The sequence below is a fragment of the Pavona decussata genome, unplaced genomic scaffold (assembly GCF_977016875.1).
Source record: "Pavona decussata unplaced genomic scaffold, jaPavDecu1.1 SCAFFOLD_134, whole genome shotgun sequence".
Taxonomy (NCBI): domain Eukaryota; kingdom Metazoa; phylum Cnidaria; class Anthozoa; order Scleractinia; family Agariciidae; genus Pavona; species Pavona decussata.
The window spans coordinates 3936203-3963194 of NW_028145547.1; the positions used below are offsets into that span (position 1 = coordinate 3936203).

The following is a 26992-nucleotide window of genomic DNA, read 5'->3' on the forward strand; positions in this document are numbered from 1 at the left end:
CGTTCAGCTTTTGTCCTGCGTAAGGAACCTTAAGTGAGTTTTCTTTTTTTCTTTTTTTATGATTAATTTGCCAATACTAGTTTTTGTTGAGTCGACCAAAGTCCAGACCATATGTTCAAAGTTTCAGATGTAAGGTTGAATATTACCAAGAGAGGATGAGGTCATCCTCCCGTGATAATATTACTGATCAGCACGGTCCGAACGTCCATCAGTTGGTCATGCGAAGGCATTCAATAATATGGAGGAAGAAGTTTTACGCCCTCGCGAGGCAGTTATTACTAGAAGAACACAAAGTCTCAAGCGAAGGGAGAATGCGGTAAGTACGATTATTTTCTGTAATAATTTATGTGGCACTCGCGCGAGAGCCAACGTTATTAACAAGACGCTGTGGGAGCGTAGAAATGTTCGTCCGGACGGCGTATTTGTATGGAGTTCCATCTCAGCCAAACTTCGAGGTTTATATTTTCATTCTTGTGACTAACTTCTTGTATTTCAGACTGCATTTGTAGTGACCTGTAACTGGGTTCTTAGCGACTCTTTAGGAAGAAAATTAAAAAAAAAAACATTACCTTTTGCAGTAGTCAATACCTATCTTCTCCTTCTCTTAAAGAGTAAGATTTTTCCAGCAGGAGAGATTCGGAATAATTTTTGGTGTGTCTGTGCAAGAAAATGGTGCTGCATGCAGGATTTGATAAATATACTGGCCGAAAATTTTCAATTTTATCAGTAGCTCAAGCAGTAGATAAATGGAATAAATCTTCATACTGAATAAGACAAAAGAAAAGAGAGCAACTGCAGAGACCTTTTACAATGATATACATGAAGGGAAAGTAGTCAGAGATCGGCCAAGTTCTGCTGGGTCCTGTTGAAGCTACCAGACCTGACAACGATTCCCAGATAATGTCAGTTACTTCAGTGGGTTGCATGGCAAGTAACGGCTAAAACCTACAGCTGAGTAGCTTTGTAAGTGACAAATCCAGTTTTCGCTGTTAATTAATGGATAAATACGAGACCAGGGCAGGGTACGTCCAATTGTTATCCCATATTAAGGCGTTAATCCACAGCTAAAATGTGAAACATTAATATCTTCAGAGCCGGCTTTTAACCGTGAAATGATAACTTTAAGAAAGAGCACTCAGAATAACTCACTGATAACTAATAAAATTCTACGAAGCTCAAGTCGTCGCCTGGCTAAATTTTTGTTATATGTATATACATATATAGAGATTTTTATCAACGAAATTTGTCATCGGCTGATAACAGAAAGGAAAACAGCGAGCCACCGGACACGAAAACAAGAGTTTTTTTAGACCTAGCGAGGCGCAAAGAAAGTATTTGTGTCTTCCGGTCATGAGTGACTCACGAACCAACACGCCGCCGAGCGGTTTATCTGCTTGGTTTCAAGAAAGCCGAGAGAGAACGTAAGTAGTTATAACATCAAAATCCCGCAAAGAAAATAACGATAAAGAAATATAAGAAATGGTTCATTGCCAAAAAACTTCGTTAGTTGGCAACGTTGTTATGTTAATTTAATGACACAAGACTCCTAAAGTTATTTAAATTGTTCATGGCAAAATTTGAAATCGGAGTGGACTGGGGACACGCCGAATTCCTCAGAGAGATGTGGTGTGACGGATTGAGAACGAAAATGATTTGATTTCCAACTGACTGCACAATTAAAAATAGTTCGGCTATTAAAGGGCAAGTATCACGGGGATTTTGGCCTTTTTTGGTGTAACTAGGCATTACGCACTATTGAACAGTCACTTAATAGCGCCGTATAAATTCATTATAATTATCATTATTATTGTTATTAACTGGCACCACAATACCTTCACTTAGTAGAACACTGAGAGAAAGGAATCAACTGAATTCTTGAAAGGAACAGCTAGTGATCTGTTCTAGCGCATTTTTAGTTTTTATTTTTTTATTTTTTTATTTATTTATTTATTATTATTTTATTTATTTATTTATTTTCATTATTTTTTTTTTTTTTTTTTTTTTTGCTTTTTTTTTGTTTCAACTGAGTTGCAATCCATTCCGGCCCAGTCCAGTCGAGTTGACAATTTTAGTACACAGGGGTGGTAATTAACAAAACTGGAAATGTTGTTATTATTTTGTTGTTTTGGGTGCTGTTGTTAGTGGTGTTGTTTTTATCCTGCGTAAACAACCTGAAGCGAGAGGTTTTTTCTGTTTCTTTTCTACGATTCATTTGTAAATGTATACCAGTTTTTTGTTAAGTGATATAGTCTAGATCCCGGTCGATGAGAGTCCAGTCCACATGTGTAAATTTTCAGATGAAATCTTGAATATTCATGTAGGCAGCATGCACGTTCCGAAAACGGCCACCAGCATATGAAAGCATTAAATAATATGGAGGAACAAGTTTTACGCGCTGGCGAGGCAGTTATCAACAGAAGAAAACAAAGTCGCAAGCGAAGGGAAAATGCGGTAAATACGATTTCATAATTTTCTCTAATATAAACGTCTGTGGCTATAGCACTGGCGCGAGAGAGCCAAAGTTATAAAATTAAATAATTTTTCAGCAATCAACAAACAATTAAATATTCTCCGTCAAGTCCTTAATGCCAGCAATTTCGTTTCTGAAGCGTGTGTTGCAATACACTAAGTAACGATCGAGTAGTTATTGGTCATCAGAGGAATGTAAGGATTCCAAGGGCCGTTTCAAATCAGGCATTTAACATCGCGTGACCGTACTTTAATAACTGTACATCATATCAGCTGTGTTCTGTATACCCAATACATGAAGTACAAGAAATAGATTTTGTCATCAAAAATCGTAGTAAACAAGAATTTTAGTCTTGTGGTGATGCATGGAAAAAAACTTCATTCCGTCCCAAAATATGTTATACAGTTCACGAGGTCTTACTTTGGAACTGACAATTTTATAGGCGGACCTCGCAATTAGATTAAAGTTCCGGCTGATTTAAGACAAACAGTACTCGAGCCGCTTCTTCATGAGTAATTTCGTCCTCGTGGGGATTATAGGGCCAACTAATGTTGATTTTAAGGCCAGGATTATCAACAGTCTTGGAAGCAATCGACAAATTTCGACTACGCCTAAAGAAGGGATTTTTTTTCAGTTTCTAACGATCGTAATAGCGAAGTGCACAGGAGTCACAAATATAGCGCACGAGTCACCGCCGACTTTGACTGAATCTGCCGCGTTTGCTTCTCAAATTTGCTTATAAACTTTTCTGCAGGCCACGCAGTCAAGCTGTAATCGGGTTTTAAGTGTTGCTGAAAGTTGAAGAGTTTTAAGAGGTGTAAAAAGTGTTGTAGGTTTGGCCTCATTCCTCAATCAGGATCAAGCCAAATATTCTGTGAGCAGGATGCAAGGGGTAAAATATCCTTCAGGTTGTCGTTAACAATAACTCCAATTCAGTGCTACACTGTCGCAAATGTTTGGGATCAAGCTTTAAGTTCAAGATAAGCCCTAGAGTCTCCCCCTAAGCTTTCCAGAACAAAACGACAAGGATCGACCCTGTTTCTAAAAAAAAAAAGGCAGATAAATTTTATGCACGCTCCAATCTGTGGTTTTACTTTATTAGAATACTAAATGACTTGAATTTAATGTCAGCTTCATTTAACTAGGCAGAGCTGTAAATGTTAATCCAAGTTAATCAATCCACCAATTCTCCTGGATAAAAGCCAGGGGCACCCAACGGATCGTTTCGGTAAATTATCTGTTCGGAAGGTCCTTAATCCCCTCCAATTTTCTGAGGGGAATTTTCACCTCGAATTTTCGTGATATGGAAAATTTAAGGCCTAGTGTTTTCGGATTGATAAAAATGTCGTTTTGAGTACCGAAAAAAGGTCAGCTAAGATTTTCGGAAAGGAAATAAGACCTAAGGTTTTCGGGAAATGGACAAAAATGCCCTATAGTTATTTCGAAAAGACCGAAGTTCCACTAGAATGACCGAACAGATAAAACAGTATTAAAGTGCAGCCTAAAATGAACCTACAGAGCTTTAAAGGCACTCCAGATAGCCTAAAATAGCGTTTCAAAGGATCTGAGAGAAAACTGTCGTTGGGTGCCCCTGAAAAGCGGCTTTTGATCTTTTCTCTACAAGTCTTTCATAGACGGCTTGCACAATGTCTACAGAAACCTTAGGAACCGGATTAGACCACGAGCGCGCTGAGTATGGCAAAGACAAAATCTCCCGAGGTTGGCTTCCCCCTCCCCACAATTGAACCTGTTACTTTCCCGCAATATGGATCCCTTTCTAGACTACGAGTAATAGTTAAAGTAGTGGTAATAGTAAAGTATGGTAAAGCGAGGGAACCACGCGAGTGCACGCGAAAATTGCCTCCCGAGAGGGAACGCGCGCGTCGCGTCTCCTCGCGTGAGGCAAGAAAACTAAGGCCAGCAAGGAAACTAAGGGACATGAGCCCGCCTGCTGTGAACAATGGACCTCAGGCTAGAAAGCTCTCTTTTTGGGTCAGCCGCGAGAGGATTGGGGCCTCTTGTGGCTGACCCAAATAGAAACTAATGAATTGAATCTAGAATAAGAACAGTTTAGGTTATAAATGCGCCAAAGAGCCATTCTAAGTATTCCCATTGCAGAAGGGTTCTAAAAAACGTTCCTAGAGATTAAATTAGATTGTTCTTTTTCGTCGCTAGGCAACAAAGAATTCTGACGACTCCGCTGGAACTAACTGGTTTAAAACCATGCTCTCCGTACCCCCGAGCAAAACGCTTACCACCCTGCATAGGTTTACAGCTTGGTCTGCGTTCATAGCCTACTTTGTCAATGGTCTCCTTGGTGTAGCCTTTCCAACGATCCTCAACTTTGCTATGTTCAACATGAAACTCAGCGGTCGTGAAAACGACTATGTGCGCATCATTTGTGCTCAACTGGTTGTAATCGGTTTCTTGTACGTGGTGACAGCGCGGTCGCACCCCAAGGCCGACGGAAACGGAGCAATTTTAGGAACTGTGCCTGAAAGATTGTTTTTTGTCTCGGCAGTCTTGATATGGTTGTATCAACAGTCACTGATTCCTATTCTCTTCGCCGCTGCGTTCACGGTACTCGATTCTACGTTGGCCGTAGGTACGTTCATAATCTGGTTCCGTGGTACACCCGGAGCGTCCCCGATGAAAGGCCTGAGAGAAATAGCAGATATCATGTTCCCAGTCCTCAAGCCTATGCAAAAATGGTCCTCGAAATGCACGCAAATCGTTGGGTACTTTCAAATAGTGATTTCGCTCACCCTCTTGTTCAAACCCGAGATTGCACGCGATGTCTTGTGTCTGGACGCGGTCGGAAGCTTCTCCGAGGGATTGATAGCATTGATTTTCTTGTCAAATGTTGTCATAAGCTGGCTTCAGATCCTCGGAGGCGGAGATGGCAATGAGTCGTCGCCTATAGCAGCGGTGTTTTACCGCCTTGTCTGGAATGTGCCTTTGGTTGCAATTATGTATTACTTTGGCCGCATCGAACAAGGGTTCGCTGTAGCGATGGGTACATCAGATTTGATCGGCGCATTTGTTATCTTGATACCCCTTTGTATAGAATCGTTGTCTTCTAAAACGAAAAATTAGCATCAGTCAAACTGTATTATCCAGGTTTTCCAAAACCAACGCAGCATGATTTTTAACAGAAGAACAAGCACACCTTAAGGAATGGAAGACGTTCAGTGAACAATTTTTTGAACACATTTTTAGCGCCCTTGTTTTTGAAATGAATTTTTCTCACTTTTGTAAAGCGCCTTAGATTTTTTAGATTTTGGCGCTATATAAGTTGTCATTGTAATTGTGGTTAATGCACAGCGCAATTTTCCATAAGCTTCCCACAGCGAACGATGTGTGAAAAATAACTACAGAAAATCCTAACCGTATATTAATTAGTACAGATCAAGAAACCTAAACCAGACCTAACTCTTATTAGTCAAATAAACCTAGGACTAACAAATTAAAAAAAAAATTACTGATTACAAATTTAAAAAAAAAAAATTACTGAGTTTACCATCGTGTTGGTTTCGACTAACACTCAAAGGTCGACTTTTGGAAATTCTACCAACCAGAAGCATGCAATTCGCTGTTCTGCAGTCATATATATGACACATATACTACATTTGGTCGTTCGGCCCAGTCCTCACCCTTACGCCATTGTTGACAAACTCGTACCCAGAGTCCTCAGGCTCTTTGGCCAGCGGTTTGTCGCCAGGAGAGCCCTTACGGGGCAGCCGATAAAAAAAATTATAATTTAATTCTCCAGAGTCTCTCCTGGCGCCCACCCGCTGACCAAAAAGCCCGAGGACTCTGGGTGCGAGATTGCATTGTTGGATGACAATAATAATCAGGAACTCTATGAAGGCTGATACAAATCTGTCAAGGACAAGCACTATTTGGCTAGCTGTTTTTGTTAAAACACTTTATATATCAACCATTTTACATTGTTTGAATCAAGAAGAGAGTGCCACTCTCTTGTGTCAATTACGGCATTCCCCTCGCTGGTGAGGGAGACTCCCATGTTTGGCCTTTTACGAGGGCGCCATCGTGCCGCTGGTTGTTGCTGCGACTTTAACGGTGGTCTTTTGTAAAAGCTAGCGTGTGCGTTTGGCCAACTGGGGGATTTCAGTTTGTACTTAAACCCGGACTTAAACCATCAAATTAATGAAAATTTTCATACATGCATGTTGCACTGACTTTGAGCATAGTTAATTGAGGGAATGGTCATGAAACCTTACCATGAAAACAATATGGTTCTGCAAGTGTTGGAAGAGCCGCGACCGTGCACAATCCTTTGTTATAACGTTCACTACAGCTGAATATTTTAACAGGAACGTTTCTATTGGTCAGTTTCTCGAACACATTTCAAAATCTATTGTGGTTTGTGCACGGTCAAGGCCAAAAATGTTAACAAAAACCTATAACACTAAAAGAAGTTTGTCAGGTTTCATAACCATTGCCTTTTATAACCATGCTTTGAGCAAACCAGTGTTTCGCAAGTTAGGTTTCAGTTTTCACCCCCCTTGTTAATAAATATTCGTTGAAAACTAAGGTGACCTCAATTCCTGACCGTGAACCCCTCAACGGTAGCATTCTCACAAGATAAGGCCGTGGATGATCAAACCTTTTATCCAAAACTGACTGGGGCGCTCGACGATAATCTGGGAAAGGGGCCCCCAAAAGGTGCCAAAGTCTCCCTTTGTGTTTCTTTTAAAACCTTCTGGCTTGTTTTTCTTTTTTCGTTACTTATTTGTTTATTCAAGTACCTTTGCTAATATAACCTTTGTTTACTTATTTCCATGTATGTTCGCTAGCTAATATTAATTTAAATGTATCATATCTTTTGTTAAGTATGAGATCAGGTGCCTAAACTCTTTTTAACCCCATGGCTTTTCGTTGACACACCTCCACATTTTTCAAACCCCAGTTCCTTGCATTAACATTGTTAATTAGTATGTGGAAATAAAGAAACTTGAAACTTTAAACCCTAAACTTGCTTTTAGGCAAAGAAACTTCTGGCAGTGGGCATTTTAATTTGAACACCGCCTAAGCGGTACTATACCACGAATTTGAACTCCTAAAAGATCCGTTAACTTTGCATGGGACTGAGTACCTTTGGGAATTTGACGTGAATGTTAGCAGGCGGGAAACTAATGTTCTCACAGGCAGACGAAAACTGTGTCCAAAGGAAAAACCAAAAGTATTCACTATCTACAAAGTAACGTAATTCTTTCTTCACTGTTTGCATGGGTTCAGTAGATGAGGCTTCGAATTTTCGTATCGGCAAGATTCGGCCACTGTCTTCTCTCGTTTTAACGCCCTTTAAAGCCGCAGGGTAGTAGAGGAAATGTGCACTGACGGTTAACAGTGTGGTTTAAAAGATGAGTCAAAGTATGTCATATGCTAATTATCAAAAACTGAATCATTGGATAATGCAATTCGAGGGATTTGATTGGCTTAGCGGCCATGGTCTATGAGCCATTATACCATGGCCGAGAAATGGCGACCATTAAATTGTCTGCTGGTTATTCTTGCACAGCGAAATCAGTAAGATCTAGCAATATTTCTTGATTGTTTTTAATAAAACAATTATTCCACTTGCGCTTGTTGGATATGAGATGATTATAGCCAACTCGGCGCTACGCGCCTCGTTGGCTATCTATCATCTCATATCCAACGCGCGCTCGTGGAATAATTGCTAATTATTCCTGCAATTTAATGTTCGTGTATTGACAGTCAATTCGGCCAGTGCCAAGGGTGAAACTAAAAGGAATAAAATGCCCCTCCCCCCCTCCCCCTTGTGGCTCATTATGAGTATCGAGGTCAAAGTATAACTTGCGATAGAACGGTACTGCACTGTCATTTTTCGCCAAGGTAACCCAACCTGGATGGCGGGAAGAGACGTCGGAGACAGAAAAGTGAGACATGTAAGAAGTAGCGAAGATAAGAGTCCAAAAATGCATACATTGATCATGCAAGCCATGTTATCAGAGAGACAAAAAGATAACTGGGGGTTATAGTCCGTCTGCAGCGCAGGCTAATTTGGGACGAGAGCAGTGAAAAACGGAGGAAGCTTCTTTTACTCTCGTCGGCCCAAAAACGCACAAAATCTACTGGTTATACTGAATTCTTTTGTAGTAGTAACATCCCCTAAATGTGACAGGATAAGCAAAATGCGTGGACAACTGTCTCAGTTCCTGACTGATTTGACCCAATGAACTGGAAAGTTATAGTCACATTCACTCCACTCAGCCCACTCAGCCTTTTCGGAGAGTGCGATATCACAATTAATTACCAAACCGACCACATGCCGGTACTGAGGGTCGAAACAGTCCGGATCCATTAACTCCCACCAGGAGCCTTAATCCTGCTTCACTTTACAGTGTAATAGTTATGAAATAACCAACAACTAGGCCGAAATTTTGTTACCATCATTTAGCTAAAAGACATAAGCCGTTTTGAAGAATTGTTAAGTGATCGCAAACGATACGTATTGCGCGAGTTCAATTCAATGGTGCAAATTGCTGCTTCCTGCTTGGGTGTTAATTTGGCCACGAAAATTAAAAACGTGTATGCCACTATACAAATTAGTTTACATCTGAAAGAATTCCTATTTTAGGTCTTAATACTCGATCGATCATCAAAGAATAGTCGTATTGTCCTTAATTTGACACAAAGAATGAGGTCGACCACAAACAAATAAACTTTTGTTCTCTGAAATATTTTATGATAGGAAACTCAAGCGCACTTCAATAATATAAGACGAGATAAGAGAATGTTTTCGAGATCCCGATTTCATTGATGAGCTGTCAAAGTTCGTGAAATGCGGTCCAGCCTCTCTTGCGCGTGCCTCCAGTAAAATCGGCCCCAAAATTATTAACCGGCCTGAAAGATAGAGAGATACTTACGTTTTTATTACAAATCCATCATGTATCAGAGAAATCAGCACTTTTATTGCATGTAGCCGCTGTCCTACTTGTCCAACTTTTCCAGGTAGATTGGAAACACGATCATGAAATAGGACCCGCAGTTTCACTGAGTGGGTTCGATCAAGCGTTCGATTGTCGGATTTGATTAAGAAAAAGAGTTGATGTGAAATCGTCTTTTGTTTTTCCAGTTAATATTATTTACGTGCCACTTCTTTCAAGCAAAACCGTGTCAGCTTTTATGTCGCATTGTCACAGTGGGTTTGCGGTTTTCTGTTAAAGTGGGCAGTATTAAGAATTCGAGAAAAATCAGTCAATGATAAATAACGAAAATACACAAAATTCTCTAAAACGAAAACAACATTCTCTAAAAAGGTTACTTAAGATCAAAGTTACCTGAATCTTTTCATTATTTTTACCTCGAAACAAGTATTTTGCTGGACAGGAAAAGCTAGAATGTCTGTCAGTTATAAATTTCCTTATTTGATGCTGGTGCAAATTCTCATAACATTCCAAGCTTGCGCCGGCCAGCAGCTCGTTAACATCCCGGCGGGTGCAAAACAGTGTTAATCCGTTGTGAACTATTGCACATAATTTTTCGAGTTTTGTTCATGTTGGAACCTCTTCGACTGTCGTTTCTGTCCTTCAAGGCAAGGTGAGTACTCATTTAACCTGTTGGGTAGCGAAAAATTGATCATTTTGCGATAAAGATTGTGTAAATATTGAGCGCGAATGAGAATTCACGATATGTACACAACGATGATATGTGTGACGAAGACTTGCTGTGTTAATAATTGAATCCACATTTCGACGTGACAGATATCTCTCATGAGGAATGGTATATCTTGGGTGGTGCCGTCTGGGAATATAAAAAGCACTGAATAAGGATTTGACTTGCCTTTGTCGTCCGTAAAGAAGAAACACGTGAATGTATTTTAACAGTTTGATACATCCGAATGGCCGGTGGAAATGAACAAGTGATCGTATAAAACCTTGGTAATTTCAAATTGGCTGTTTGAACACGTTTGAAGCTTGCATACTTTGTTTGACCAACTCGATCGTTCCCTGGATATTGTGCAGCGAAATTTACGTTTGTTTACTGAAAGCTTGAGTCCAAAAAATCAAGACCGGTGGCAAAATTTCAAGTGATCGATTATCGTATTAAATTTAACTTAATTTGTTTCTTTTGACGTTCGACCGACCGAAGGCCGTCTTGGACTGATATCGAGTATATCGGTCTTATCGTAAATTTCTACTTTCACACAATCTTCAATACCTCAAGATTTAAAATTGTGTATGTGGCTTTATCGCTTATAATTGTTTATTAAACAATCAAAATGAAATGTTCAAACTCCCGTTGATTTTGTTTGCTTAGCTAAGTACATTGCTTGTAATAGCTGACATTCGTACACGCATACATTAAAAAAAGCGTAAAGTTCGGAGTATATTGTACTGGATTGAAACCATAAGATAGTGTACCGACGTAGTAAAGTACTTGGGATGTTAAACGAATACAAAAAGAATTCATGACTCTCCACATTAAGAAGTAAAACGTTCTCCTTTCATACTATAAATAGGTCGTAGTTTTGAAGGTCTGCTTCATAAATCTGACCATAAAATTTGGTTGAAACTCTGATTATTGAATACTTAAACTTTGATTTGTACAGTTCTTATGCTATAATGTCTAGTTAAAAACATCTGGCTTGTTTTTGCTCGAAGCATGAATATACACACAACATCATAAATCATTCTGTAATTTATGTATTTTTACCCAACGTCAGTGCAATTCAAGTTTTGTTTGAAGATCTAATCACAGGATCTTGCCAATTCGGCCTTATTACCGAGTCATATGAAATCAAGCTTCAGTCATACACTACAGTCAAAAGTATTGCAAACTTTTGAGGCTGTGGATGAAATCCTAAGGTCAGTGATCATTAAAATCACATCCACTAAGCAGAATATATTTGCCCCTGATAAGTCTCTTGGGAAGGTTTGACAACGCAAGTGAGTAAATCATGGAATGTAAGTTGTGTACTTTGTTGAGATTCAGTTTTTCAACTATTTCTTGCATTTAATCTGTGTTAAAAATTTCAATGTATGTGAAAATGCAACTGTTACAAAAGGAAGTCTAACAGGGAGCTGAGGGCCGGGGATTTTGTCAATCAACTCTGACAAGAACTTAAACACCTATTAAAGTGACATAATTTATTTATAAACCTGTGGACAGGCTTATATTAATTGATTAGGGCTTGGGGCATAACCGATCTACGGCGCTTTTTAGATCGGTTTTTGTTGTTTTAGCTCAGTTTTGCTGATTTTTTCCAAGTGGTCTTCAATTTCTTCAGGAAATGTTGCCGAAATGCTTTATCCACTGCTTTGCACTTTGCTTTGTGATCTAAAAGCAGAAATGTTGCACACAATATAATCATGGGTTTTACTCTAGACAAACCACAAAAAAATGTCAAAAGATCGCAGGGTAATGTTTCCCAATGGAATAAGGCCATTTGTGCAAACGATTGGGCAAATGTGAGCAAAAATTAAAAGTGAATTCAAAATGTTACATATGAGATGTCGAGCTTAAGAAAAGAAACAGACATTCCCAGCCTGCATTTTCATTTCTAGGATAGGGTACGCAGGAACGTGACTGAGCAGTGAACTTTACAATGCAACTTGATCTTCCAGGTCAATCTAAGGACAGTAGATCCTCTGACTGGTTTATTAACCATTTAAGGACGGTGCCTACTATTGTTACTGCGCATACGTTCTGCGCATTTCGAGATACTCGGGTTTCCTATGGGTGGTGCCTGCTAATACAAGAATATTTTTGCGCGGTTTAAAACTATGGGGAGAAAGCAGAACCTAGCAAACGCTTTTGGTATCTTGAAAGAAAATTGGGGGTAACCATGCATTTTTCAGAGATAATTAAGCTTCAATTTAGGAAAAAATCCCACACACTGCTTCATATTTTGGCACTTTTTAGAGATATTATTGCTTAATTATCTCTGAAAAATGCGTGGCTACCCCCAATTTTTCGTTTTGAATTCCAATAGGCCTTCCTAAGATCTGCTTTTCCCGCATAGTCATAAACCGCACTAACAGACTTCGATATTAGTAGGCACCATCCTTAAGCCCGGATATCAACATACATGTGATTCTCCTCACTGTTCTCTGTGTATTTCTTTCAGTATTAGTTGGGAGAATTTGTTTTACAATTAAAACATTTGATCTTTGGTGATCATTTTCTTTATTCTTGCAACCTGTGGGTCTGGTATTGTAAGGAGAATTTAGATGCTGGGGCTTAAAGGGATAGATTATTTTAACCATGGCAATAAGAAGCATCTTACCCCGGTTAAATGATGCATTTATAAGAATGGCATTAATCACGTCATTGCTTTGCTACAGTTATTTCATCATTGTTGGTTGTCTCAGTGCATGGCAGATGATGGTCCCCTGCCATTTATTTATATTTATTATTTATAAAAACAATATTTATTAAAAAATGGAAGAGTAACCACAATTCACAAGCATTTAAAATGAGCCATCCTCTGGTTAAAATATTTTTATGTTAACTTATTATTTAGAACAGTAAGTTTTTGGAGTCCTGTCTGACAGAGATGTTGACAATATACTTATGAGATAGGATGGTGTTTTAAGCCTGAATTTATTGTTGACATGGACATCATCCAAGACCTTAAACCAACTTTGAACATGCAAACTGACTCCATCCCCGCTAAGCTATGTATTTTACATAATCACAGAGAAACTAAATGTCTATTATATTGTTTATTGTTTTCACTCATATAAATTCAAACCACAAAGAAACAGCCACTTTTGCCTTGATAATGATGGAAGTAACATCAAAACGTCAGACAACATTAGTTTGAATTTTTCTACTGAGATTTTTCAGTAAATCACTAGACATGGACATTGCATACATTATAATGAGGCAGGATATTAAACCTACAAGCACCGAACATTGTATCTGTAGCCCAATTCTCAGATGGTCCAGGTCCCTCACGGCCACACACTGAGAAAGTGTGGCCGTGAGCGACCTGCACCATCTGAGAATCAGGGTATCGTATCTGAAGACTCCCCAGTCTTGTTCCCAGTGCCCAGTGAAATAACCCTAATCCAGCAGAGCAGGCAACAAGAACTTTCTTTCATGTATGACGTGTTTGGAATTCTTAGAGGTTATTTACAAGACACTGGGCGGGCGCAACCGGGTTCCTGTTCCCTCTTGTGGCTCTTTTCAGGCTTTCTTTTCGCAACTGCTTAAGTTGCATACTAACTACGAGGATCTTTCATCTGTTTAACTTTTCACCCACAGTTCAATATATGATGCTTCATATATTCATATTTATTTAGTCTGGAATGGGTAGTGCATGATTGTGTAGGCAATAAACTTTACTGCACACTTTCTCAATCTTCACCCAGGTGTATAAATGTGTACCACATGCAATAATCTAGTATCTCATTTACATTTGCTTGATGCTACAGAAACTGGGTTAAACTCCATTACCATGTAAAATGTTACCCTTTTACTATGTACAATGTTACCCTAAACCTTAGTTTAACAAGTAGATGAATATTGTAGGCCTATATTGTGTTGAAACTGACTGACAGGGCCTATACAACAATCATATAGTGTCATGTAGATGTTTACGAAAATCAATATTCTTATACTTCAGCATCCAATGAAATGCGAGAAAAGACTTGTATCGATTTCATTACATCTTCTCTAATATTGAATATTGATTTTTAACAAACCCAAAGTACAAATTAATCTAAAAATTCTCTTAACTGAAAACTGAGCTGCAAATTCTGGAAGAAAGTGCAGCCCAATAGCTTTAATTTGTTTGTGTGATTATTGAGGTACATGCTTACTTCAAATGTTAAGTTTGAACCAGTCATCTAAGATCAGAGGTTTTACGACACTGTAGAAAGGCAATGGTTATTTACTAGTCAATTATGTTTCAGCTTAAGTTTTCAAAACTGTACATTAAAGCTGTTGTGGAGCTGAATTGTTAGCAATAGAGCTTAAGAATATTTTTTCTTCAGAAAAAAAAGCCTTATTATCATTAATTTGTTTAAGATTGCAGGATCAATCATGAAGGATTCTAAGACTAGGTGATTAAGCTCAAACCTAAAGATCTACTGCTGTTAAGTTGATTATTAAAACATCTGCTGGGATGAAGGAACCAGCCAAACTGTGTGACTAATGTTCAAATTATATAAAGCAAACAAATCTGGAAAAACCTCCAAGGCAACAAATCACAGTAATGGAGACTCCCACACATCTGACGGCACTCCACACAGGTATGTTAATAATGCTTAACTCTCACGTTTATGTTTAGAGAGAGAAGAGGGGGATAAGGAGTTACAACACCTGACAGCTGCGTAAGTGAACAGAAGGCAATCTTTATACCAGGCATCTCTAAGAGATGCCTGGTCCACTCTTCCCCTTAATTACTCCAGACCCCTTCTTCCCCCCCCCCCCCCCACCCCCCGATGATGCCTGCTACACTGTTGGCAGGCTATATCATTGCTCAGTAGCCTTACATACACTTGATTGAAGAAACATTGTCAGGGCAGATCGTATAAACCATGAATGACATCTGCAAGACCCAATGACTTTCTGGGTTCAACATTTAACCTATGAGCTTCTTTGCATTATCTTCTTGTTAAAAAATTAAAGTATGTGCTGTTGTTAGGGCTTAAAATTAACATATTTCTTGTGGACAAATCTAAAAAATGCAACATATCCACATGCTGATTAAATCACCCCATAATTCCATCAGGTTGTTTACAATTATTCACACCTTGCATGGGACAACGTTTTTGCGATCAACTGTATACCTTGCCTCGGCCATTTACTAATAACTGCTATCTGAGGCTGCCTATAATGCCACTTGCTGTCATATGGATGTTTGCATGTAATCTCATCTAAAACATATTTATGTCACCAATCCATGAATCAGCGCCTCCACTGTACACAGTAAAAAGTTTGTAACGCTTATATTAAATATTGATTTCTATTAAAAACACAGAACTGGAAAACAAAGAGATCTAACCAATATTTTGGAAGAGAGCAGTTCAGTTGATGAACCACGGAGCTTTGAACAAGATGAGCAGTACCTGGAGGAGTGTTTGAAAGCACTTGATGGAAACCCAGATGAACTGCAGGTAAAAAAAACAGCTATGAAGTACAACAAAGACACCTGCAACCAACTAAAGTTTGCAAATAATGGGCAGGAGAACTTAAGCTGATTTCTCAGTCTCTTATAAATTTGTGGAGAGACAGTCAGGGGCACCCAACGGCAATTTTCTGTCAGATCCTTTGAAACGTTATTTTAGGCAATCTGGAGTGGCTTTAAAGCTCTATAGGTCAATTTTAGGCAGCACTATATAATATTTTTATCTGTTTGGTCATTCTAGGGGAACTGGAGTCTTTTCGAAATAAGTAGGGCATTTTTGTCCATATTTTCCCGAAAACCTTAGGTCTTATTTCCTTTCCGAAAATCTTAGCTGACCTTTTTTCAGTACCCGAAACAACATTTTTATCAATCTGAAAACACAAGGCCTTAAATTTCCCATATCATGAAAGTTCGTGTTGAAAATTTCCTTTAGAAAATTGTAGGGGATTAAGGGCCTTCCAAACAGATAATTTACCGAAAGGATCCGTTGGGTGCCCCTGGACAGTGTTGTACAGTGATTCCTTTTGATTACATGTGCTAGTTTGAATGTAATTCCAGAAGTTCATTTCAATCTCCTTTACAAGGCATCTGGAATGAAATGATTGTTTGTTTATATTTACTTTGCAAAATGTTTATCTTGCAGGTGGGGGAAGGAGATTTAGAGGAGTATGATTTTGATGACTACAACTCTATTGCCAGCACTGCGTCTCTTCTTAACATCCATGCCGAGATAACGCGAGAAGAAAAGAATTTTGCGGCAAGAAGTCATTCACAACTTTCAACCAATGACAATGCTGCATTCCAGGCATCTCAACCAAGAAGTCCAGAAACTGTTATAAATGGCACAGATAGATCCCAGGTTCACCTCAGAGAGCAACTCTTAAGAATTTCCAAGGTGCAGGCATCCATTTCAAAAGTGAGAAACTGGAGTAAACTTGGTGCAAATGCTACACTGAACAAGGATGAATGGAAGGATGTGTTACTTGAAGCTGCCCAAGAAGGGGACTTAAAAAGAATGGTAAGGTTGCCTTTTTTAAATCTTGATTAAGTTTTGCTTAGTTTTGGACAGTCAAGCACAGTTCTTAAATTACTTTGGATGCAACATTGATTTGAATGGGCCTGCGATAGATAAAGAAACTATCTCATTGACTGATTGATTTTACTAACAGCCAACAACCAACTGACTACTGACTGACTGACTGACTCACTCACTGACTGATGTCTTTGAATGAGTTTCTAACTGATTCATTCATCTGTCCATTCATTTATTCATTCACTCACTCAGCCAAAATTTCCTTTAAAGTATAAAAATTGGCATGAAGAACACAACTACCTAGGAGACTTGCTTTATGGGGCAATTAAATACAGTAATAGCCCACGTATAAGAACCTGAATTTTTCAATAATTTATTTAGCCTAAATAGGTTCTTATATAAATGGTACTTAAAGCAAATTTAGGCTACCAAGGTTCTTAAAATAGGTTCTTATATATATTATAAATATCATCTCATAATACAGTATAATGGCAAACACAATAGACATACAACATGCTACTTAAGCTTGAAAGAAAAAAAAAGTTATGTCAAGTTACTTTTAAATAGATGATGATCTTACACTTTCACAGCAACCCTTTCTGATAAGAACCTAACTTAAAATTTTAGCCTAAATAGGTTCTTTTGTGGAGGGGGCTTAAAATGAAAATTTTAGCCTAACAGGTTCTTAAAATCCAGGTTCTTATACGTGGGCTATTACTGTACCCTGACATGTGCAAGCAGGTAAAAATTACACTCCTTTGCCCAGTGGTAAGAGACACATACATGTTCAGTAAGCTGGGTGGAACGAGTGATTTGTTCATCACTTATTTGCAATGCAAGAAGGTTAAATATAATATTCCTTTGTCCAACAGCAAGAGGCATATGGCAAGCTGGGTGGAACAAGTGAACTGGCCATCAGAATAACAGACTCGCTTGCCAACACGGCTTTACATAAGGCTGCAGAAGCCGGAAATCTGCTATGCCTTCAGTGGCTTGTGGGACAACTGCCAAATGACTGTTTGAGAAATATCACAAACCATGATAGCCTTACTCCTTTAGCAGTTGCAGTAAAGGTAAGTTGAACCTCTACTAATGGATGACTGCCATAAAGATTGTTGTTTCCATTGCATTACAAGACACATCCCCTTATGTGAGTACTTAATTAGACAAGGCTTTCCTTTAAAGAAATTTCCTTAGTTGATAATTTGTAAACATTATTATTAGGTGAACACCTTTTAAACAATTTTGCACTATAAACTGGAAACTTTTCCCACAAATTCATATGAAGGGCACTTGGTACCCTGCAAGACGGAGGTTAATTCCCTTCTCTTTCTACTCGCAAGCTTATTCGTCTGTTGGGATAGCCCCTCTGCTGTGGTTCACGATAGTTGATGATTGCCAGCTATAAACCATTAAAATCTACAGCCAGAAAATATTTTTAGCGCTCTTTTCAAAATCGTTTCTTATTTCTATTAACACTTATGAACATTTGGAATAACTTCTACTGCTTTTCTAGTTCAGTAAACATACCAGTTCAACTGTAAAGTTGTGGTGACACAAAAAAAATAACTATGTCTGAAATAAATATTAAGAAGCACCTCTATAAGCTCAAACAGTGCTGTTGAGTTATGCAGGATCAAGGATTATCAAGGCCTGGACATACAGTGCAGCAATACAAACACTAACATTACCTGCAACTGTTGCTCCCCGTTTCATAGCCTGCAAGTACAGTCACCTCTCATTGCACCTAGCCGCCACGCCCATAGCAGCCAGAAGCAACAAGAGGTAGCTGTATTGGTAGTCCACCATGGTGTGTACCCCCCCCCCCCCCCCAAAAAAAAAAATTGTAATCTACAACATTGCATCATGTTCTCAAGCACTTTCTTTAAAATGTTGCATATGCATGCCTGTTGGCAGAGTGGTATAATCAAGGTGGTCCAATCAACTAAAGATTCAACTTGAAGCCAAGTTGAATCTCCAGTTGATCAGACCACCTCAACTATTATATATTTTTATATATAACAAAGAACTTATTACCACTTATACTCTTGAAACTCTTGTGTTTAGCATGGTAGTATGCAGTGTGTACAGTGGCTCCTTGAACAAACATCTGCGGCAGAGGAGATGTCCAACAATGCTAGCAGGTCTGCTCTGGTGCACTTGACAATTCAGAGTGGACAAGATGAATGTCTCAGATGTCTTTTAGCCTACATCAGGGACAAATTCTTGGAACTCGGTAAGGCAGCGTGGTATATTGTGAATCTGGGCTGTGAAGAGTCACGCAATCTACATTCGTAGTTCTGGTTACAAATCTAAAAGGAGAAAGTTGACATGTTTGATATTTGCTGTACTCGTGCAGTAAGACAGCAATTCCCCAAGCTCTTGTTATTCGTAGACAACAGAAGTTCCAGCAAGCATATAAAATAGTTATCCTCACAATTTCAGTTGCTTTCGGACGTTTTCTGTAACATGATAAAATTAAGAAATTAGGGAGAAGGACTGGACCTTAGACGACTTAGACTTTCTAAAAGTCCGCTTTCTTGGGTGTCCAGTTAGGCGGAACTGCAATCAGGCTAGACATATTACTAACATTACCCAATTCATCGACATAGTTGGTTTTTCATCTGCGGTAATTTTTCCCTTACCTGTCCAAACAGACATTAAAAATCCCACTCTGAACAGAAGTGATCTTGTGCTTTGTTTTGTTTCTTCTTCCAGATGTGACGGACTCATCTGGCGTGACACTCGCTCATGTCGCGGCCAGGGAAGGTCACATGACTTGTCTCCAGACCCTCGTCGATCACAATATTGACGTCACCGCTGAGGACAAAGATGGGCGTTCTCCCGCCGATTATGCGTACGCAGCCGGTCAAACCGGTTGTGGCCGGTATTTAGTAATGGAAGAATCTTGCTGGTTACTTTCCTTGAGAATAGCGAAGTTGCACAAAGAACTAAAAGATTGCAAAGACGAAAATAAAGAACTCAGACAAAAGATGGAGGCAAGTGTTTGCCGTTAGTATGCGTAAAAAAATTCTCGCGTGTAGGCTAGAAGCTAAATGGGTATAACAGTGAAACTTAGTTTACATTGTAGATGCTCTACGAGCTTTAGAATCAACGCATAACGGACAATGAAAGGCCCGCGACAGGCCTTCAAAGTTAACTTGCCAATATGCCTGTTACTGGAAAAATCAAGCACCTTACTAGTGCAGACTGTAAATCGTTTTTGCTATTTTGCACTCACATTTTTTGCCCACCTTTTGTACACCTATCTGCACCTGCATGGACCTGCAGCATATAGTCACAGAATTGGTCAGAATTTTGTGTTAATAATCCTTTCCTGTACCGAGTGCCACAAGACGCAATTATTAGCTTAGTATTTGGTCAATTTGTGTGAAATTTGCACAACCAAAAGATCTTGGAAAGATCTACAAATTAAAGGCATAAAATCGGGCCCCCCTCCTATATGAGACTTGATTGACCACCCTTCAATGGTTTGGAATTTTTTCCCTTGGTATGTTAAGGGTCCAGTGTATATCTTACAACAAGCAATGCACCGAGAGCTGTACATTAAGCTATAGTTTAGGGGGAAACCCAGTATGCACAACGAACAAGACAATTTTTAAAGTTTTTCTTCTTTCGTTTTGGACTTTTCTCACTCTATGATATGTGACCTACTCTATCTCTGTTGGTAAGATTTATAGCACACCACAGAAAACACCTTTTTATATCACATGCGGTCTCCCAGTTCATAGTTAGCGATTTAGAAAAATTCGTCATTTCTCTCGGGAGGGAAAGGGTTAAGCGAACACAGTAAGATAAAAAGCGACGCAACTTGACGAAAAACTGCTGTGCGATAAAAAGTGATGTAGCCATAAGTTTTTGATTTTCTTTCTTTTCTTTTCACACTGACTTCGTGTTGTAATAGTTCAACTGTTTATTTATTTATTTATTTATTTATTTATTTATTTATTTATTAAACAGGACCTTGAAAGTCGAGCGAGGTCAGGTTTACCAGACAGACCGGAAGCTGTCGGTGGAGATCAGGTACAGACTCAGGGGAAGCGAAAGATAAACATACTAGAAACTCAACGTAAGGATAGCGATACCAAAATTACCGCACCTGGCCAATCATAACAATCGCAACTAATACAATGAACCGAATAGAACCCAAAAGAAAAAATCGCGCGTGCGGTGTAAAACCCACCAGGAAACTCGCACAAACTCCGTAAAAACAGGTGATTGGTTGGGAAAAAAATAGCCGGCTTGCTCTGATGCGTGATGCCAGTAAGAAATCTCTTCGCAGAGTTCAGCAAGCGTATGATTACTTTCGATGGTTACTCCTTAAGTTATGCTATGTGTGGGGATAAAAGTTCGGGCGTCCAAACGCTTCAAAACAACAACAATAATAAAAAGTCTAGAGAGAGAGAGAGAGAATTGGAAAGGGAAGGGAAGATGGAGAATGAAAGACGTCGTACTTGCCTGGGTCGAGTTAAATGGGTACGCTAAACTCTCACGCAAATTTTAGCGCTTTACCCTTCCATTTACTGAGTGTTTGATTAAAAAAATAGCGTCTGATTTCCATTTCTTTTGTCAAAAAAGTTCACGAGGACATGATATGAAATTTCGACTAGTCAAAGGTGCAATCAGTTTTTTTTTTTTTTTTTTTTTCAGTTTTCACGTTTATATTCTTTATGTAAATTTACTTCCCCAGAGTGACAACAGCAGCACAGGAGCCTCGAGATCTTTGGACGATAGACTGGGTACGAAAATAACGGACAGCCCGCGTAGCGACAGAAGTCAAGTCAGCGGTTCACCCGATGGAGAAAGCCCCAAGGGATTTGGGCATGAAAGGTAAATGGAATAAAGTATTTTTTTTTCCTTTTAAGTGGACTTTAGTGGCCAGTCTTAGCGGGTGATTTGGGTAGAAAACGTTGGGTGTTCTACTTCATGTTGAAAGAAGTGCGAGTTAAAGTTGACAAGCTTGGAAGAGTGCGTAAACATCAACTTCGTAAATAACGTAATTCACTGTTCGTCCGTCTTCGCTCTCTGATGGATCTCTGCTCATTTACAGAGAGTACAGGTTGACAAAATTAGGCCACTACTGTTATTGGGTTTCCTGTCATACAGGTGCGTTTTTGAGGTTTTTGGAAACAATTCTTCATCAATCCTTATCTTGCTTTTCTTAATAGACCTGCCTATTCGTCAGCTCACGTGAACGGGTCAGATCACAACCCTGACCATAGACCGCCGTCGTCCAGCAGGATGATCAATAGTAACGGCATTCCCATTGTGAACAAGGAGACTGAAGTCAAAAGTGCGCGCCAGTTTGAAGCCTTGAAGCTGCAGAGAAGATTGGGTGCTAGAGGAAGCATCGACTCCGCTGGCTCGGGTGTATCCTCTCCAATGTCTTCGTCTGATACAACTACAGATAACACGACCGTGCAGCTTGTTATGGCGTAAGTGTGGCCCCTTGACATATCATGACGTTCTATCTTACCTTAATCCCACCTATATAAATTACTTTCCCGCCAAGTGTTTCCAAAATAGACCCTTTCAATCCTACCTTATACCACTTACGTTTCTGCAACTTCTTTCACCCTTATTACCGGGGTCTCTCTTCTTCGGGTCACGCTATTTCTTGTGTTTGTTCAGCTTTCCCGGTGCCATAGGTTTCAGTACTTTCCTACTTCCGTCTTTCAAAACAATGCGTATTTTTATTGCGTATCCCATCCCAAACCAATCTCGTACCCAGAGTCTTCAGGCTTTTTGGTCAGCGGGGCAACGCCGGGAAGACTCTGGGGACATCGAAAAAAATCAATTTTTTTGATTGGCTGTTCCGTAACGGTTGCCATTGTTTTACCGCAGAAATCCTGCGGTAATGAAATTCGATGTCCCCAGAGTCTTCCCGGCGTTGCCCCGCTGACCAAAAAGCCTGAAGACTCTGGGTACGAGATTGATCCCAAACATTCATAGCATCGGGGGCTTTTTAACATACTAAGGACGGTGAATTTCGTTTTCCTTTCTGAGCTTAAACGCTGTCTCCACGAATTCATTCCCTGGACAATACTGCCACGGTGCAATTTGTTGACATGATCACAAAGAAGATAAAAAAAAATTGAGTTTATTGCAGTTGTAACATACAGTTTCGTTAATTGGCGCTGCCTTTGGGATTGCTTAAGGTTTCCACTGTTTCATAATACGCGGCATTAGAGCGGTGCTGTTGAATATTACCTTTTCGCGTTTAATTCAAGATTCCTGATCAAAAAGAGTATCATAACTGGAAGAACCATAAGGCTAAGACCGCTACGTCATATGTGACCAACGATTTCGTTTTACCCGTCCGTCATAAAGGACCTTCAGATCTGAGAACGAGTCACAACTTTTAGATTTCGATCCAGTCACCTCCCCAAACCTCTCGCACTTTCCTGTTGCTTGTCAGTAGGTAATACGATTCTAGAAACAACGTTTGCTGTGACAAGTGGTCATCTAAAGCACGGGAACAAGGTCTGAAAAGTCGCACGCGTCCACAGACTGGTACTTGTACTCAGATCTAAAAGTTTCTAATCTTAGTTGTGATGACAACTTGTGTTCCCCTCTCAGATAATTGACGGCGGAGTAAATGCATTCTTTGTTTGGCAAAAGGCTTAATAACACAATGTGTTAAATGTGGGTTTGAAGTTTGTATTTTCTAAAAATGATGTCACTGATTACAGGAAACAGATAGCAGCCAATACGCGAAAGCTGGTCATGTCCAAGCATGCGCAAAAAGTGGAGGAATCACCGCTGATTAGAACGAAACCAACGCCAGTGGAGGGTGATGGTGTGACTTTAGATGAGCCGCGAGGAAAAGGTAACCAGCTGTTCTGTCAGCATACGCTGCATTACTTTTACTACATCACTGCTCGACACGATTTTGTTATCACTCTTGGTGACTATTATATTGTTGAACACGATGCAAGAGCCTGCTGTCGACCTGACCATAAGGGTTTGGGTAAAGTAGTAAAAATATAGCGACTGGTACCTTTACCCACAGAAAAGTTCTAAAAACTTCAAACCCAGCGGCCTTTGAAGGAATAATGTTTCTCAACAAAGTTTCTAATTTAACCAGATATGAAGCGCCAGGTGTGTGAATGGTTTCTGTGTCCTGGAACACTTTACAGTAAGGGTATACAATAAATCCTGCTTCTAGTTTAATCGTTTTCATTCTAACATTGTCTTCTTTGTCCCAATAGTCCCCAATCTCCAAGTTGTTCAACCTGATGCATATCATTCCGCATCCTCATCTCGGTCTCATTCTCCTGCTCGGACAGACTCGACATCAGGTAGTCGTCCAACATCCGGGACTCCGAGAGAAGACTTCATTGAAATAAAGCGAGTAAAAACAGCTACAGCTAAAGACGAGAAAAGAAACGCCAGCGAGGATAGAGCGGGTACGCCGTCGAGAATGAGATCGCACGCAAACAGACGTAAAATCACGTCATTTAGCTCTGATAGCACGCTCAGTTCGGACAGTGACGTCGAGCGCAGTGGTCAGCGGAGTAATGGACCACGTCATCGCCGAGGATACCAACCTTCGAATCGAACGAAAGAACACAACGGAAATGCTACGGTTTCGCTCCAGAGTTTGCCTAGACACTCTTCTGGCGAAGAAAGTAGGGCGAAGAAAACTGTTTCGTGGAATGAATCGCTGAGGGCGAATACTCCAACAGATGTAAATAAACAAATTTCTAATGAAAAACCGCGCACACCTCCAAAGCCACCGGTAAGGACAGTATCGCGTGACAGTGGTGCCATACGGAATGTGTCGCGTGACGGTGGTGCCATACGGACTTTATTGCGTGACAGTGGTGCTGAAAGAACATTTTCGCCTGCTGGTACATTGTCGCGTGGCAGTGAGGGGACGATATCGCGTGACATTGTTTCTGCAAAGCCCGGTTTGCGTGACAGTAATATGTTTGGCTATGGACATGTTGCCAGAAATCCTCCGCGTGGCGGAGTCAGCAGAAGTGTGGAAAACTTTGCTATTCCGGGTGTTGTAGCTCAACAGCCTGTCAAGCGAAATGGGGTAAGTCTACAACAACAAAAATTACAACGAAATTTAACTTTCACTTTAGAAAAGTTGGAAATTGATCAGGAGCGAATTAGGTACCTGATTCGCTCCTGAATTGATCTTTAAACTTACAGAACTACATGAGAGTCTAACGCAAATAAAGCTTTGTTGTTACTTGTCAAGGCGCACGTTAACCGTTGAAATTGGCTGATGTTCAGGCATGACTCTTTACGCTATATGTGTCATTTTTTTCAAACAGGGAAGTTCAGGTACTGAGCGCTTGTCATATTCCTTTGATGGATATCAACAGCAGGACAGACCATGGTATGGAATGCAACTAAAGTCCGGTTTTCACTAGGGTATAAGCATAAGCGCAAACGCCGCTTAAGCAAGTGAGAACACATGCGACATGAGAATAAGCATCAGCCAAGAACGAGAATTCCGTTGAGAAATTGTTTTCAGTGCGTGCGTCTGTCCTTATGCTTATGTAGCTAGTGTTCTCATTTGCTTATCTTTATGCTGATGCTTATGCTTAAGTTCTAGTGAAAACCAGCATTAAATCGCTTTCTTATATTTAACAAGAACATTTGTACATTTTTAATTGTGGCCGAGACTACAAACTAGCCAGACTTATTGCTTATCAGTAGCTCCGCTTACATCTGTTTCTTGGCTGTTCAAGACAGCTTGCATCGATCTAATTAGCCTGGACGTTAGTTCCGTTAACGGAAGAACGTGGTGGATTTCTTGCGTGGATCGTGCGCGCAACCGAATCTAACTTCCATTGCACGCACGAAAATGTTTTCAGAAGGGATGGATTTTATAGAATTGACTAGCATTTTGTCAGTTTCTTTTTTGTGGCATAAAGCACCTTACTGTTTTACCTTTTCTTCTCTCTTAGGTATGAGACTGATGATTTTGACTGACATGCACCCGTAGGACCCAAGATCCGAACGAATGGAACAAGAAGCAGCCCGTTTATGACCCTCTTCTCCCATTTTTTCAGTTCTTATCATTCCTTCACCAGTAGCTCACGGTTTAACCGTGACAGAAATGAAAACAAAGACCGCAGCGCGGCATGTTATATGTTTTTCAATTTTAGTCTGACTGTATTAAAAAAAATGAATACGAGTCAGTCCTTGGTGACAGAAGACTTTTACACCTGCTTGTAAATATCACAGTCCTATTAACTTATTTCCAAAATTTTAATATTTTTATTGTAAATAAAATAGAAAGTATTATTGATACCAGATTTTAGACGGTGGTGTGGTGTTCGTTTCTTCACAGCCCCTTCATTAAATGGTTTAGTATTCTTTCCTTTGACTTAAACCAAACAACCTCATGTTGGAATGCTCAAGATATCAAATTTGGTTTACATTTTCAGCCGTCCATTTCTAGTCGGGAACAGGCTAAGAGCATACCAGCCGAGCCCCCCCCCCCCCCCCGGGGGGGGGGGGAGAAATGCCAGTGAGGATTGTTCGTTCAGCTTCACTGCAGCTTGGCGTGCATACTAACGTGATTAGTTTCATCTCTCGGGGTTTGAATCGTGCAATCCGATAGTCGCTTGAGTGGTCTTTCTATCTCAAGTTCCTGGAGTGAGAATACTATTTATTTCTTCAATAGCGTAAATAGAGAAATTTAACGAACGCATTTGGGTTCTAGGATACAGGCAAAAATTATATCAAAATGCGTTGTGAAACGGCGTTGGCTGATTTCCCGTGAATACGAGGTGCATCACGGAGGCAAGAGGAGGCCTTTTTTATATTGAATTTTCTATTTTCCCCCATATTTCTAACTTTCCAAATACATTATAATGATTTCCATACAAACACTTGCGCTATTGCACAACAAGGACTCTCCCACTAGGATTTTGGGATGCCTCTGTTGGACTGCTAGCCTGATTTATCCAGACCTTTCAATCTCACGTCTTCTTGTTTAAGGGAAAAAAAAGGAAAATGTTATTTCTCAAACCTGATTTGTCCAATTTTTTTTTGTTGTTGTTCACTCGTGGCATGGAGACTTCTTGGTGCATAAGAGGGTCTCAATGGGGTGGTGCCATTTACGGTTAACGGCTAATATTTTGGCGGTTTTTCTACAGCTAACGGTTAATTTCTCTCCCTTACGGTTAACAGACATCTGAAAAAAAGTCAGTTGCTTTACTGAAAGTTCAAAATTAGTTTCCATTGTTGCAAAAGACATTTTTAAGGTCTCCAGGTCTCTAACGACCTTTCCTGGATGAAAATAGAGTACATCAGCCACTAGACAAGACACAAAAACTCCTAAGAAGCGACCTTGACAATCTAAATCGTATTTTTT

General features: G+C 39.8%; 2 protein-coding genes across 3 annotated transcripts; both read left to right on the forward strand.

Moving 5' to 3' along the window:
* Positions 1-132: 132 nt before the first annotated feature.
* Positions 133-5985, forward strand: LOC146467821 (uncharacterized). 2 transcript variants are annotated; one of them, XM_085125468.1, is made up of 2 exons: positions 133-316; positions 4646-5985. In XM_085125468.1, the coding sequence occupies exons 1-2, from the start codon at positions 239-241 to the stop codon at positions 5564-5566; spliced, it is 999 nt and encodes a 332-aa protein (XP_084981594.1). In that variant the 5' UTR covers positions 133-238; the 3' UTR covers positions 5567-5985. The 2 variants fall into 2 exon arrangements, with proteins under 2 accessions (XP_084981594.1, XP_084981593.1); XM_085125467.1 differs by lacking the exon at positions 133-316 and adding an exon at positions 2304-2451.
* Positions 5986-9675: 3690 nt separating this feature from the next.
* LOC146467822 (uncharacterized) lies at positions 9676-25933 on the forward strand. The gene is made up of 14 exons (XM_085125240.1): positions 9676-10057; positions 14495-14718; positions 15450-15585; positions 16240-16614; positions 17502-17702; positions 18697-18865; positions 19348-19628; positions 20611-20673; positions 21341-21480; positions 21819-22085; positions 23343-23479; positions 23862-24694; positions 24939-25003; positions 25578-25933. The coding sequence occupies exons 2-14, from the start codon at positions 14621-14623 to the stop codon at positions 25600-25602; spliced, it is 2790 nt and encodes a 929-aa protein (XP_084981366.1). The 5' UTR covers positions 9676-10057; positions 14495-14620; the 3' UTR covers positions 25603-25933.
* The last annotated feature ends 1059 nt before the right edge of the window (positions 25934-26992 follow it).

What these genes read in the sequence shown, in the direction of transcription:
- LOC146467821 (XM_085125467.1), top strand. Translation starts at nt 2,356, where the DNA reads ATGAAAGCATTAAATAATATGGAGGAACAAGTTTTACGCGCTGGCGAG. An exon ending in GCAAGCGAAGGGAAAATGCG is followed by an intron (nt 2,452 to 4,645) that starts GTAAATACGATT and finishes TTTCGTCGCTAG; the next exon opens with GCAACAAAGAATTCTGACGA.
- LOC146467822 (XM_085125240.1), top strand. Translation starts at nt 14,621, where the DNA reads ATGTTCAAATTATATAAAGCAAACAAATCTGGAAAAACCTCCAAGGCA. An exon ending in AAGGGGACTTAAAAAGAATG is followed by an intron (nt 16,615 to 17,501) that starts GTAAGGTTGCCT and finishes TTTGTCCAACAG; the next exon opens with CAAGAGGCATATGGCAAGCT. An exon ending in CTTTAGCAGTTGCAGTAAAG is followed by an intron (nt 17,703 to 18,696) that starts GTAAGTTGAACC and finishes TCTTGTGTTTAG; the next exon opens with CATGGTAGTATGCAGTGTGT.